This window comes from Doryrhamphus excisus, chromosome 4, assembly GCF_030265055.1.
Source record: "Doryrhamphus excisus isolate RoL2022-K1 chromosome 4, RoL_Dexc_1.0, whole genome shotgun sequence".
Taxonomy (NCBI): Eukaryota; Metazoa; Chordata; class Actinopteri; order Syngnathiformes; family Syngnathidae; genus Doryrhamphus; species Doryrhamphus excisus.
In genome coordinates this window covers 3588140-3603905 of record NC_080469.1, presented here as the reverse complement: position 1 = coordinate 3603905, position 15766 = coordinate 3588140, and the positions used below count along the sequence as shown (strand labels likewise).

General features: G+C 39.2%; 1 protein-coding gene across 3 annotated transcripts in view; it reads left to right on the top strand.

The window, feature by feature from the left end:
- The first annotated feature begins 73 nt into the window (after positions 1 to 73).
- Positions 74 to 15766, top strand: part of tet3 (tet methylcytosine dioxygenase 3) — a 55851-nt gene continuing 40158 nt past the window's right edge. The window contains exons 1-2 of one of the 3 annotated variants that reach the window (XM_058070048.1): positions 74 to 609; positions 3803 to 4358. In XM_058070048.1, coding sequence (XP_057926031.1) covers positions 4005 to 4358 — 354 coding nt within the window. In that variant the 5' untranslated portion in view covers positions 74 to 609; positions 3803 to 4004. Of the gene's footprint in view, positions 610 to 3802; positions 4359 to 12958; positions 13142 to 15766 lie in introns of those variants that run through there. The other 2 variants (XM_058070051.1, XM_058070050.1) reach the window with 2 other exon arrangements.

The following is a 15766-nucleotide window of genomic DNA, read 5'->3' as shown; positions in this document are numbered from 1 at the left end:
AAGCTTTTTAAATTTTTTTGCAACTGTGTTAACTATTGTATAGTGTTTTTCAGGTGTTTGATCACACGTAGTGGTAGGCACTGCTCATTTTCCACTGCATCCTGGAAGTACATTATTCCATTCTGCAACATTGCTTCTATTTCCTATACAATGGCTCATCAGAGGATTGGCAGGTAATCTATGATTTAGCTAATACTGCTGTTTTTTTTAAGATAGATATTTGTTGTGTGATGTCCTCTATATTTATTGTAGTAAAATTGTACTTTTGGAATGACCTTATGTTGACCACTACGTGACTTAGCCCACTTCCTTCCTCATGTGGCAGGCAGGCAGGCAGGCAGGCTCCACCCATCATTTAGTGATGACTTAAACCCTCCAAAACATGACCTCTTCACTCTCTCTCAGTGTTCCTTTACTGACTGGAACTTATCTCTCCCTTGGTGTGGACCATTTGAAACTTTTGCACTAGCATTTTGTGTACTGGATTTTCTATATATATATATTTTAATTTTAATGAAGATGCAGTACTAATTTTGCGACCGATGCCCTCTTGCCACATGTTAAGGACGTATTGAAGGAAAGTGAACTTTCTACCCAGTCGTTTACCAGGTAAATGCTATTTTTTTGTTATTTATTGTAAAAAAAAACAAACAAAAAAAAGAAAATATGTGCTATGTTATTTAATGCCTAAGTCAATTTCATGTTCCAAATAAGCCTTTAATGGTTTATAGTGTGTGTTTTTATGAAGGTGCTAGCAAGAAAACGTACCATTGACTTAGTATAACATGGCATTATACCGGAAATAAAATCCTTTATAATTGATTTTGTCCACGCGCTGTGCATGTGTTAGTGTTGCTACGTGCGCGTGCTCACACCCCAGGAAAGTGTCCTTTTTGTCGCTGAAAGCAATTAGCTCTCTTTTTCACACACACACACACACACACACACGCGGCTCTAATGAGTGTACCTTGAAGATGCTAATGTGAGGAGATAACAGTACTTATCTTAATGTACAAAGATGTTAATTGTATCAGATTACTTCACGCGCCAGGGAGATTTAATGAGATACGTGGCAAACCACGTGGACGGAAGTGTGACGGACATTCATTCATTCATTCATTTTCTACCGCTTTTCCTCACGTGGGGTCGGGGGTGGTGGTGGTGCTGGAGCCTATCCCAGCTGTCTTCGGGCTAGAAGCGGGGTGTACACCCTGGACTGGTGGCCAGCCAATCACAGGGCACATATAGACAAACAACCATTCACACTCACATTCATACCTATGGACAATTTGGAGTCGCTAATTAACCTAGCATGTTTTTGGAATGTGGGACGAAACCGGAGTACCCGGAGAAAACCCGAGGGATGGCCGAGGGTGGAATTGAACCCTGGTCTCCTAGCTGTGAGGTCTGCAATGATTAAGCATTATATATGGATATTATTGAACATAATGTCAATACAAATTTGAATGGAACGGTCCAAATCACTCTCCTAGTTGGCAAGTCATATGTAGTCTTTTTATTAATTGATCTACCTTTTGTTGGGTTATTGTTTGTTGGGTTATTTACCATAGAGACAATACATATACATTTAGATCCTCACTCAAAAACATTATATACTACTTGGATATTACATAGTACTCACCTCTGTTGACGTTCTTAGGGGGGTGGTCACCAGGGTTTCACACATCTCATAAGGGATTTTAGTCAAGTCCCCTTAACAGATACTCTCCAAATCCTAAAGGTTTTTGAGGCTGTCGCTTGGCAACTCTAAAAGTATCAGCTTCCTCCACAGATTTTCATTGGGATTAAGGACTAGGGATTGACAAAGAGCACTGCAGGATCTTAATGTGCTTCTTCTTGTGACGCTCCTTTGTTGTCATTGTCGTCTTCGGTGTTCAGAGTTCTGAATGAAGGAGGATTTAATCCGATATTCAATGTCACACGGCCTCATTCATCGACAGACGTTTTTTTTGTTCACTTGTACTTTTTCGTGTACATGTGTCTTCTTGAGTAGTGGGACGTCGCAGACAATGCAGATAATAAAAAAAAAAAAAACGATTTTTGTCGGTGAACATGTTCCAGTCTGTTAAAGTCGTCATATCCTGCTCATTTCAGGTGTTTTTTTTCAGGATCTTTATTTTTTCTGTTCATTCTAAAGATATAAAAACAGACAAAATACCCCCAACAAGGTTTCATTGTTTTATATACATGCTGTGACCATGTAGTAAAAGATGCATTACATATTATTATCATACATGTGCTGGATAACATAATGCTTACGGGCTGCACGGTGGTCGAGTGGTTAGCGTGCAGGCCTCACAGCTAGGAGACCCGAGTTCAATTCCATCTCTGTGTGGAGTTTGCATGTTCTCCCCGTGCATGCGTGGGTTTTTTTCCGGGTACTCCGGTTTCCTCCCACATTCCAAAAACATGCTAGGTTAATTAGCGACTCCATATTGTCCATAGGTATGAATGTGAGTGTGAATGGTTGTTTGTTTATATGTGCCCTGTGATTGGCTGGTGAACCAGTCTTGCCCAATGACAGCTGGGATAGACTCCAGCACCCATCGCGACCGTCGTGAGGATAAGTGGTAGAAAATTAACTATTTAATGTATGTAATACTTAATATATTTTGCCATATTTTGGTGCTTTTAAGCATGACCAGAACGTCCTTCTTGGGCGCATTGATTTCACATAGCAACATGGAAAGGAAAGCATTGACTTTTCCAAACTTTTTACCCATCTGTAGTTGCCCGAGGCGTTGTGAGCACGTTGTGACACGCTGCGGGCAAGTGTGTGGTGAAATTTTTTTTTAAAGTGCTTTTTCAGTGCTTTGGTTCCGACCTAAACGGTAGCCTTCAAGTTATTTCCTTTAAACTTAAATAGCCAAAAACTTACCACTTCCACACGGATAGGGAGGATAAGCTCTGATAAGGCATTCCACTGTTCTCAGATATCTTAATTTTTATTTTTCTGCACAAAATAAGATGAAAAATAAATAAACAAATCAAGAATAAAGAAAATCAATCAATCAGTAATAAATAAATATAATAATAATAATAATAAAACAGCAAATAATAAAAACGTAAGAAACCACATATAGTTGGTGGGTAGACAAATTATTTTTTTCAGATTAAAATGAACAAAGCATTATTAGAGCCCTGTAGACATGACAAAACACGACTATAGTCACATTTATACTCTTTTTATTTACAACATATTGCGCAACTGCAGGGTCTTGAGACACATGCTAACTCGCAAACTAGAGAGCTAACGACCTAAAACGGTAGCCTTCATGTTATTTCCTTTAAACTTAAATAGCCAAAAACTTACCACTTCCACACAGATAGGGAGGATAACTATTAACAGTTATTTAACCTTTAACATGAACATGAATCAAACGTAATAATTTTTTCTGGGTACATGATACCATACAGCATCCATATCAAACATTAAACTTTCATATCAAGGTGGGGGCCTCAAGCTAGTATCCTGCGTGCCACATTTGGCCCGCGGGCCGCATGTTTGAGACCACTGATATACATGCATTTCAACATAGCTGCTTGGGACGCTCGAAACAGCGATCGACTGCGTAAGTCGCAAAGATTGATTGGTTGATTGCGATCGACGAGTTTTGAAGAACCAAATCAATATGAGTCAAACACAAACTTGGTAGGGATTTGGTCCATGTTTTATCAGAGAAGAGGCAAAAATGTCGATGACTGTTTTCCAAAGCCGAAGCTGATGCATGTGAACATCTTCGGAAAGCTCATCACTCTTATTTTTCTTCCTGTTTTTTAGGCACTCAGGCACAGAAATGTTGCCACAAGTCTCGGATTTGCTGCCCAAATTGTGGTGGATCAAGAACCATCCTTTGGGGTAGCAGGAAATAATGGACACCCCCGTCTTGGAAGTTATCACTTAGAGTCCGGAGTCATCTGGTCAGACTGATTTTATAATCAATACCTGTAAAACTACTTCATTACTTACCAAACAAAACATCATGTCCAAAACAAGTTCACAAACCAGTCCAGTTCCTCAGGATGTCTATGACTTTTTCAGCAACGAAGTCCCCACTCTGCTCATCCATAGGAAATTATTAGAGAAGAAGTCCCCTCTGAGTAAGTACATAGAGAGCGAACACCAGCAAGCAGGCCTGTTCTCCTTGTCTCCGACCGACTCCCCGTCCCTGGATGACCCCCAGAAAAAGAGGAGGAAGAAATGTGGTTCCTGCGGTCCATGCTTACGTAAGGTGAACTGCGGTACCTGTGTCAACTGTCTCAACCGCAAGACCGGCAAGCAGATCTGCAAGCTGCGGAAATGTGAAGAGCTGAAAAGGAGGCGAGACACCTGGGAGGTAAGTGGAACAATTATTGAGAAGTAAAAAAATAATTAATTTTGTACTTTTTTATATATTACTTCTGGTAAGCATAAAAGTACCAAAGTAAGAGGAATATTCTTGTTTTGTTTTGTTTTGTAGTTTTGTTATTTAGCAGTATTACACATATGCAATGTACCTTTGCGGAGTTGAACACACTTGAACACACTTCCATTAATTAATTCAAAGCTTAAATGAAAGTAAAAGTAACGTTAAATGTTAAAGGGAATTATTATTATGCTCATTTTGTATTGAGTTGTGGACTCCTATAGAGGAGATACACACAATAAACCGCACAGAAAACTTTCTAGATCTTACCTACTGGTATTCCAGGTGTATTTCCTTCAATTCTTGCTTTCCGCCAAAATGGTGTGTTTTAATTTATTCCACCCACGGCCCATCTCCGGGCACACCCATTCCGCTGTGATTTTTAAAACTTATATGCTAGGACTACATTTCAGTATGTGGAATCAAACTATGGAATGGATTGAGTAAGACCCTCAAACAATGCATAACGATGAGCCAATTCAAGAAACAATACAAGCAGTTGCTAAATACAAGGATGAAGAGTCATGAACCCCAAAAAATAAAAATAAAAATAAAAATAAAAATAAAAATAAAAATAAAAATAAAAATAAAAATAAAAATAAAAATAAAAATAAAAATAAAAATAAAAATAAAAATAAAAATAAAAATAATTAAATTTGATTAATGTTCATGTTAAAGGTTAAATAACTGTTAATAGTTATCCTCCCTATCCGTGTGGAAGTGGTAATTTTTTGGCTTTTTAAGTTGAAAGGAAATAACTTGGGAGGCTACCGTTTAGGTCGCTAGCTCTCTAGTTTGCGAGTTAGCATGTGTCTCAAGACCCTGCAGTTGCGCAATATGTTGTAAATAAAAAGAGTATAAATGTGACTATAGTCGTGTTTTGTCATGTCTACAGGGCTCTAATAATGCTTTGTTCATTTTAATCTGAAAAAAATAATTTGTCTACCCACCAACTATATGTGGTTTCTTAAGTTTTTATTATTTGCTGTTTTATTATTATTATGATATTTATTTATTACTGATTGATTGATTTTCTTTATTCTTGATTTGTTTATTTATTTTTCATCTTATTTTGTGCAGAAAAATAATGAGAACAGTTGAATGTTTTATCAGAGCTTTTATTGTAGAAAATCGGAACCAAAGCACTGAAAAAGTTTATATATTTTTCTGTTTTTAATAAATGCGTTTTTTTTTTTTTTTGGGAAAACCTGATGCGGCCCAGTCTCACCCAGACCCTAGCTCCAGTGGCCCCCCAAGTAAATTGAGTTTGAGACCCCTGGTTTAAACCCTTCGACAGATAAGGATAAAGATATAAAGATTATGAGATACTAATGAATGCGAGATGGGTCATGGATTCTGTGCACTGTTACAATCTGAGAGATTTGGGTGGAGAATACATGATGTTGGAAGAGTTAGTTTAATTATTGCATTTACTATTCGTATTACTGTATTTTACATGTACTCCATGTGCTCCTAGTACAGTGTGAGTGACTTAGGAGTTAATTTAGGTTTAAGTTCCCATTTTCACTGAAACTTGACCAACATCCTAGCTCCTTGTTCGTAACCTGAGGACCGTCTATACTAGGTTTTGGTGCCAATCTGGATAAGAATGAGTATAGAGGAATTTAATTTTTTTTTTTTTTACAATTTGAGTTATGATACAGCCATCCTCCCTGCCCCCAGAATCCATACATCCATTTTCTATACTGCTGATCCTCATCAAGGTCCCGGGGGTATGCTGGATCCGAGTCCCAGAATAAAAAACGATATTATGCAGTCTTCTTATACAAATCTTTGTTACCCAGGAAGTGGCCTACTAATGTTACTGATGTTACTCAGATGTGCTTAAACACTCCAATGCAGAGGTTTGTGTTGTGAATAGAGTGCACGGTTGAGGAGTGCAAGCAACCATGCTGGAGAATTCCAGTATTTGCCTCTGCTTTGTCCTTTGACCTCCCAGGCTTTAGCTAAGAGTGGGGGGTTAACCTTAGGCTATTTTGTGTTTGTGTGTGTGGGGGGTGTGTGAAGAAAGAGTGCTCATTTACAAGTGTGCAGTGTGTGCGCGTGTGGCTAAATGTGTTTGTATGTGCATCGGGGTCTGAAAAGCAGGGGGGATGGGCTTTAAAAGTCAAAGAGGAAGATGTAGTGAACGTTCAGCGGTTGAGGGGGGGGGAAGAGGAGAAACGGGAAAAACCCGACTTGGCTACTAAAAGTATGATAGAGGAATGGATCCCATCATGTGTTATGTTCCAATTGTATTCATTTGCATTGCAGTCAGTAGAAATTAAAATTATTGTACACCTCTGATAAAAAAATATAAGACCAGTTGAAATATTGAACTTTTGTATCTTATGGAGGTTCTAAGTAGAGCAGGGGTCTCAAACACGTGGCACTAGTTTGAGGCCCCCGCCTTGATATAAAAGTTTAATGTTTGATATGGATGCTGTATGGTATCATGTACCCAGAAAAAATTATTACGTTTGATTCATGTTCATGTTAAAGGTTAAATAACTGTTAATAGTTATCCTCCCTATCCGTGTGGAAGTGGTAAGTTTTTGGCTATTTAAGTTTAAATCAGGGGTCTCAAACACGCGGCCCGCGGGCCAAATGTGGCCCGCAGGACACTAGTTTGAGGCCCCCGCCTTGATATGAAAGTTTAATGTTAGTGCGGCCCGCGCAAGTTTGATATGGATGCTGTATGGTATCATGTACCCAGAAAAAATTATTACGTTTGATTAATGTTCATGTTAAAGGTTAAATAACTGTTAATAGTTATCCTCCCTATCCGTGTGGAAGTGGTTAATTTTTGGCTATTTAAGTTTAAAGGAAATAACTTGAAGGCTACCGTTCAGGTCGCTAGCTCTCTAGTTTGCGAGTTAGCAATAATTGTTAGTTGCAGCCCTCGCTGACATTGAATGGTTGTTGACATAAGCGCGATGGACTTAAATGGGTTCCGCTGTAAATGTCGGAAAAATACAATGATTGACACTTGAATATGTAAAGACATGACATAGCTACTGTTGATGATTTGTGTTTATATCAGTTTATATCTGGGCAAGGCTGGGCCGCATCAGGTTTTCAAAAAACAAAAAACAAAACGCATTTATTAAAAACAGAAAAATATACAAACTTTTTCAGTGCTTTGGTTCCGATTTTCTACAAGAAAAGCTCTGATAAAACATTCCACTGTTCTCAAATATCTTCAATTTTATTTTTCTGCACAAAATAAGATGAAAAATAAACACATGAACTTACACACAAAAACTTACCACTTCCACACGGATGGGGAGGATGAGCTCTGATAAAACATTCCACTGTTCTCAAATATCTTAATTTTTATTTTTCTGCACAAAATAAATAAACAAATCAAGAAAAAAAAAATCAATCAATCAGTAATAAATAAATATAATAATAATAATAATAATAAAACCCCAAATAATAAAAACTTAAGAAACCACATATAGTTGGTGGGTAGACAAATTATTTTTTTTCAGATTAAAATGAACAAAGCATTATTAGAGCCCTGTAGACATGACAAAACACGACTATAGTCACATTTATACTCTTTTTATTTACAACATATTGCGCAACTGCAGGGTCTTGAGACACATGCTAACTCGCAAACTAGAGAGCTAGCGACCTAAAACGGTAGCCTTCAGGTTATTTCCTTTCAACTTAAATAGCCAAAAACTTACCACTTCCACACGGATAGGGAGGATAACTATTAACAGTTATTTAACCTTTAACATGAACATTAATCAAACGTAATAATTTTTTCTGAGTACGTGATACCATACAGCATCCATATCAAACATTTAACTTTCATATCAAGGCGGGGGCCTCAAAGTAGTGTCCTGCGGGCCACATTTGGCACACGGGCCGCATGTTTGAGACCCCCGGTTTATACGGTGGAACAAAATTGTGGTCATTTATGTGCAAATGTAGGGTCTTCTGACAGTTCTGTTCAGGCCTGTCGTATCTTGTCTGCTTGCATGGTTTACAACGTGTCTGGTAACACTCAAAAGTTTACAAGCAACATTCTGGTAACAACACCAGTAGAATGAGAAACACTTTAGTTTGGCTGCAATATGGCGATATATCCAATTACTTGAAATGTACACACAAGTATACATGTGTGTAAATCATATATAATGTTTCGTATGTAATATTTGAAGGATGTTCATGTGAATGCGGTCATAGAGATGTTGAGGTGTTGAGCATCACCTTGAGGTTAAAGGAAATGACACAAACAGGAAATAGGGGCGCTCATCAGCACTCTTCAGGCCTGCCTTGTCTTGTTTTGCTGTCTGGATTTTTACAAGGTTTCTCTCGCAAACCCCCTAGGGTTTCCTGCAGTTTTTTTGTGACGTTATTTTTGGGTTTTTTTGCAATTGCATTGAGAAGTTTCTTGTTATAGATTTATACACATGCGGATATATTTGCGAATACGTGTTGCCATGTTAGAGAGTGAGAGGTTATTGAACTCAACTCAGACTCTCCTAATTGTAACTGTCCTCTTTCCAAGGGCTTTTTTTGCTGAGGGGTAATAGAAGTTTACTGCCTCGGTGTTTCTAAAGCCCTGACCTCTGTAAGAACCCTAGCTGTTTTTAGCCATCTTGCGTTATTTATTATCATGTAGCCAGCGGGGCTGCACAAAAAATTGGAGATCGCGGGTTCATATCGCATATCAAATATGCATGTTAATTGGAGACTATAAATCAGGGGTCTCAAACACGCGGCCCGCGGGCCATATGTGGCCCGCAGGACACTAGTTTGAGGCCCCCGCCTTGATATGAAAGTTTAATGTTAGTGCGTCCCGCGCAAGTTTGATATGGATGCTGTATGGTATCATGTACCCAGAAAAATTATTACGTTTGATTCATGTTCATGTTAAAGGTTAAATAACTGTTAATAGTTATCCTCCCTATCCGTGTGGAAGTGGTAAGTTTTTGGCTATTTAAGTTTAAAGGAAATAACTTGAAGGCTACCGTTTAGGTCGCTAGCTCTCTAGTTTGCGAGTTAGCATGTGTCTCAAGACCCTGCAGTTGCGCAATATGTTGTAAATAAAAAGAGTATAAATGTGACTATAGTCGTGTTTTGTCATGTCTACAGGGCTCTAATAATGCTTTGTTCATTTTAATCTGAAAAAAATATTTTTTCTACCCACCAACTATATGTGGTTTCTTAAGTTTTTATTATTTGCCGTTTTATTATTATTATTATATTTATTTATTACTGATTGATTTTCTTTATTCTTTATTCTCTAGTCCATTGGTGTGAATGTGAATGTGAAAGGTTGTTGTCTATAAGTCCCCTTTGATTGGCTGGTCACCAGTTCAGCGTGACCCCGCCTCTCACCCAAGATGACAGCTGGGATAGTGATGATAAGCGGTACAGAAAATGAATGAATGGACTTCTTTTTTCGACTTGTCTTGTCGTGTGGCATTTACAGTCCATGTCTTTCCATTCATTTCTATCAAGAACGTCGACCATTAAATGTCCTTCCAGGACTTCCCACAAAGAACAGCAAAAAGACCATTTCAAGCAGAACAGTGAGGACTCTAATAATATCAAAAAAAAATTATTATTGAGGTAAAAAGCCCTGAACCTGCGTGAAAAGATGCTATTTTATTTGTATTTATTATTTTATTATTTTATTATTTTTTATTTTTTATTTTTTATTTTTTATTTTTTATTTTTTATTTTTTATTTTTTATTTTTTATTTTTTATTTTTTATTTTTTATTTTTTATTTTTTATTTTTTATTTTTTATTTTTTATTTTTTATTTTTTATTTTTTATTTTTTATTTTTTATTTTATTTTTTATTAACATTGGTCCTACATCATTAACACATTTGCCAAAATTATTATTTAAAAATTGGACATATCACCCCGCAACCATGAATAGCATTGTTATGTGATATGTGTCTTTATGTAACATCGTAAGCTTAATAACTAAAAAGAAAATATGAAATGGAATGGAATGGCCTTTATTGTTATTATACAAGATTGTACAATGAGATTGGAGACCTTCTCCTTTCAGTGCAGTAGTCAAGTTAAAAAAGTATACAAAAAGTAGAGTTAAAAAAAGACAGTTTAACAAGATATATACAAGATATCCAAAATATACACATAATATTGCACAGGAGCATATATAGAGCATACATATTGCAGATATATTAATTTTAGTGTAATGATGAATGAGTCTTAGTGCAAGTAATGACAGATGAGTAAAGTCACATATGAGTGTATTGTATTGAGTGTAGCACAAATTATCATTTTTATAGCAAAAAAACACCCCAAACAAAGATTTTTACTGTTTTTGTTACTGTTTTGGTTCAATTCTGAGCAAGTCGGGGGGCTGATTATGTCATTCTTACGTCTCTGATAACTCATAGGTATGAATGTGAGTGTGAATGGTTGTTTGTCTATATGTGCCCTGTGATTGGCTGGCCACCAGTCCAGGGTGTACCCCGCCTCTCGCCGGAAGACAGCTGGGATAGGCTCCAGCACCCCCTGTGACCCTCGTGAGGATAAGCGGTAGAAAATGAATGAATGAATGAATATTTATAGAGCCCTCTAGACATGAAATAACACCCCTACAGTCATCTTTCCATTTATATTACCCATTATAGTTGACTCTGTTGCTGTTGCCGTTTTGCCAGGTCTCACAGCTAGGAGACCCGGGTTCGATTCCCCGCTCGGGCATCTCTGTGTGGAGTTTGCATGTTCTCCCCGTGCATGCGTGGGTTTTCTTCAGGTACTCCGGTTTCCTCCCACATTCCAAAAACATGCTAGGTTAATTGGCGACTCCAAATTGTCCATAGGTATGAATGTGAGTGTGAATGGTTGTTTGTCTATATGTGCCCTGTGATTGGCTGGCCGCAAGTCCAGGGTGTACCGCGCCTCTCACCCGAAGACAGCTGCAATTGTCCATAGCTGCACGGCAGTTGTCTGGTTACCGCGCAGACCTCACAGCTAGGAGACCAGGGTTCAATTCCACCCTCGGCCATTTTTGTGTGGAGTTTGCCTGTGCATGCGTGGGTTTTCTCCGGGTTTCCTCCCACATTCCAAAAAACATGCTAGGTTAATTAGCGACTCCAAATTGTCCATAGGTATGAATGTGAGTGTGAATGGTTGTTTGTCTATATGTGCCCTGTAGAAAATGAATGAATACTGTAAACATTGTGTTTTAAGTACACCAAAACAAACCCCATTCCCACATGATCCCAATTGTTAAATCACAGTCATGGACCCTTTACATGTAAAAAATACCCCCAATGAACACAACCTCCTCCACTTGCGCGAGTCCATATCCTGGCGTAGCGGCGCTCTTGGGCCACTCTTAAAAGCCTGAGCTGGCACATAAACACACACACACACACACACAGAATCACACACATGCCTCGCACGTGACCCCCATGTGACGTCAGCAGCGGGGATTTCCCCTCATGCCGTACGAGAGCGTACGCTACTACAAACGCCGTGTCACTCCGGGGCTGCTGCCTCGCCTGCCTCTTCGGGTTGTCTCCTCGGCGTAGCTCTCGATCGGTTGTCGACACTCGGGGGCGTAGTAGACCTCTCGGCGATATTCACTTAAATATACTATTACTGCTGCATATTTTACTTCAGTACACCTTTTTACCCAATTAAGTAGTATTAATTTGTAGCTTTACTAGGTCTACAAATTTGTCACATGTGAATCGTTTGGTTTGATAAACAAGCACAGATCGTTATAACGTCGCCCTTTTTTTTGCACAGTTGTTATTGTACACTTTTCTGCCATTGTTTCTATTTTTGCTGACTTTTAATACGTATGTGGGTGTTTGCTGAGTAATGGTGCTTTTTGCATGTGTGTGTATGTGTGTGTGTGTGTGTGTGTGTGTGTGTACACGCCGTGTAGTCCAGTCCAGTTATTGCAGGCAGCCCTGACACAGATGGTGCTTAGCAATAGCACATACCAGAGGCATTGTTTAGGGAAGGCAAGCTCCAAGAGATAATTGACAGGAGACATAGAGATTACCCATCCCCCCCCCCCCCCACATGCACAACACCCCCCCCACACACCCACACCGCACGCACAGTCTCAAACATACACACACTTTGTGTCTTTATGTCACACAAACACCACATATTCAACCACTTTCCCTTTTTTTAAAATTTTATACACACCTTTGTTTTTTATTATTAGCATCCATGTCTTTAAATTTCACCCTAGCAGCAGAGCTCAGTCTGCGTTCTGATTGGTCGGTGCGCTGCCTGCCTTTGTGTTTGTTTTTTGTGCATACATGTAAGTGTGTATGTTTGAAGAGAGAAGAAAATGGAGGAGGGCGGAGTGCTTGTAGAGATGACGTTCAAATCCATACAGAAAAAAAAAATGTGTGTGTGTGTAGACCTATTGCTGTACTTGCACAAGGGATTCAGAACAAGCAAGGGTGGGGGGGGGGGGGAGTGAGAGAGAAAGAGAGAGACCGTGTGTGTGTGCGTACGAGTGCTCCGGCAAAAGCAGATTAAAAAACGCAAGATGGCTTCCTGAATGAACTGCTGGAAGACGAACGAGCATCGAGAGAGAGAAAGAGAGAGAGAGTGTGATAGAAAGAAGCGGAGGAGGAATAGAGGTGAAGGTGGGAGAGACGCCATGGGGGGTTTCTGATGGGGGGTTCGGCTGACGGACAAAGGAATACAAAGCAAGAGACATCTGTGGGACTCGGAGGGTAAATATCCATCGCTATCGGTGCAGACTATTTCAGGATTGATCGGTGGGAGGCTGGCGAGGAAGGAAGGAAGGCAGGGGTGGGTGGGATGGGGGGGGTTGGCGGGACACAAAATATAATTTCATCGCTAGTGTAGACCGGGGAAGGGGGGGGCAAAATGCTTTTGTTTGAATTTGCATGCTGTTCACTTATGAAATGTGTATAAATAGAACTGTACATGGATTGAAAACACCTATTACATAATTGTACATTTTAAAATCATCATATCTATGTAAGTAGGAAAGGAATAAATCATAAAAAAAATTAATAAATCACATGACAAGAAGGATTAGGCTGTGTCCCTTTTAATGGCAGGTGGATTTGAAGCAGCCTGTCGCATTATTCTATTGATTGTTATTCTCTTTTCCACGCCCTCCCACCTCTTTTCCACCCCATGGTGCATTCAATGACATCCATATTTTAACAAGAACATTCAAGTCCATTTGGAAAACCTTGAATTGGCTGAGCGACAAGAACGTTCAACCAGGTTTTTTGTCGCCATGTTATTTTATTTTATTTATGAATCTGTATAGTATAAAAAAAACAATCCAAAAGATCATCTAAATACGGAATAGTCACATTGGCGAGGCGGCATCCTCAGTTTAAAGCGTCCCACGCTGCCCGCTGATTGGTGCCAGCGCCAAGCATGTGTAGATACAAGAAGCCGGGGAAAGAAAGAAGGAGGGGAGAGGAGGAGGAATCCTACGTTCTGGCTCAGGAGCCGGGAGGGGGCGCGACGTCCTTGTGAGTGTAGAGTCAAACCAGGTAAAGGGAGTAAAAGTTAGTGGGTCACGCATGCGCACGAAGCTTTGGTGCGCCGCGCGGCGTGTCGGCGCTACGAGTTTGAGCGACATTCTTAAGCGCGCGAGTGAGTACGTTGAAGTTGTCGGGTGAAATACTTTCTTGGAAAAAGATGCTCCCGGCACGTGGATGTTAATTCCAATGGGCATGCATAAATACATGTTGTCATGAGGAGTTTCTCTATGACAGGGGTCTCAAACACCTGGCCCGCAGGACACTAGTTTGAAGCCCCTGCCTTGATATGAAAGTTTAAAGTTTGATATGGATGCTGTATGGTATCATGTACCCAGAAAAAAATTATTACGTTTGATTAATGTTCATGTTAAAGGTTAAATAACTGTTAATAGTTATCCTCCCTATCCGTGTGGAAGTGGTAAGTTTTTGGCAACCGCTGGATGTGGAGATAAGCGGGTTGGGGCTATATCAGCTTGAATCCATCATGTATGCACAATGTTAGTTTTAAACCAGGGGTCTCAAACACGCGGCCCGCGGGCCAAATGTGGTCCGCATGACACTAGTTTGAGGCCCCCCGCCTTGATATGAAAGTTTAATGTTAGTGCAGCCCCGCGCAAGTTTGATATGGATGCTGTATGGTATCATGTACCCAGAAAAAATTATTACGTTTGATTAATGTTCATGTTAAAGGTTAAATAACTGTTAATAGTTATCCTCCCTATCCGTGTGGAAGTGGTAGTTTTTGGCTACTTAAGTTTAAAGGAAATAACTTGGAGGCTACCGTTGAGGTCGCTAGCTCTCTAGTTTGCGAGTTAGCATGTGTCTCAAGACCCTGCAGTTGCGCAATATGTTGTAAATAAAAAGAGTATAAATGTGACTATAGTCGTGTTTTGTCATGTCTACAGGGCTCTAATAATGCTTTGTTCATTTTAATCTGAAAAAAATAATTTGTCTACCCACCAACTATATAGTTGGTACAGACTATATAGTTCGCTTACACATGCACTGCATTTTTTGGTGACCTAGTTCCAATATTTTGGTTACCAGAATAAAACAAAACAGCTGTCTATGTTGTGCAGTCGTCTTTAGACATTATCTTGCATTCACAAACTGCCTTGTTGTGCATTCATTACTTTTCTGTGCTGCTCTTTGTTGAGGCTTTCGGTTGCTACGCACGTCAGCGGTGTAGTGTTTATCTTGTCAAGATCTTGTTTCCTTGTCAAACAGCACCCTGCTCACCAAACTGCAAACACGGCCTTCTTCGCATGTGCACCTTGCTGCTCAAATAATCGCTTTAGCACAGGGGTCTCAAACTCAATTTACTTGGGGGCCACTGGAGCTAGGGTCTGGGTGAGACTGGGCCGCATCAGGTTTTCCAAAAAAAAACCAAATTTATTAAAAACAGAAAAATGAATAAACTTTGCTTTGGTTCCGATTTTCTACAATAAAAGCTCTGATAAAACATTTCACTGTTCTCAAATATCTTACTTTTTATTTTTCTACACAAACTAAGATGAAAAATAAATAAACAAATCAAGAATAAAGAAAATCAATCAATCAGTAATAAAGAAATAAATATTATAATCAATAAAACGGCAAATATTAAAAACTTAAGAAACCACATATAGTTGGTGGGTAGACAAATTATATTTTCAGATTAAAATGAACAAAGCATTATTAGAGCCCTGTAGACATGACAAAACACGACTATAGTCACATTTATACTCTTTTTTATTTACAACATATTGCGCAACTGCAGGGTCTTGAGACACATGCTAACTCGCAAACTAGAGAGCTAGCGACCTAAACGGTAGCCTCCAAGTTAATTTC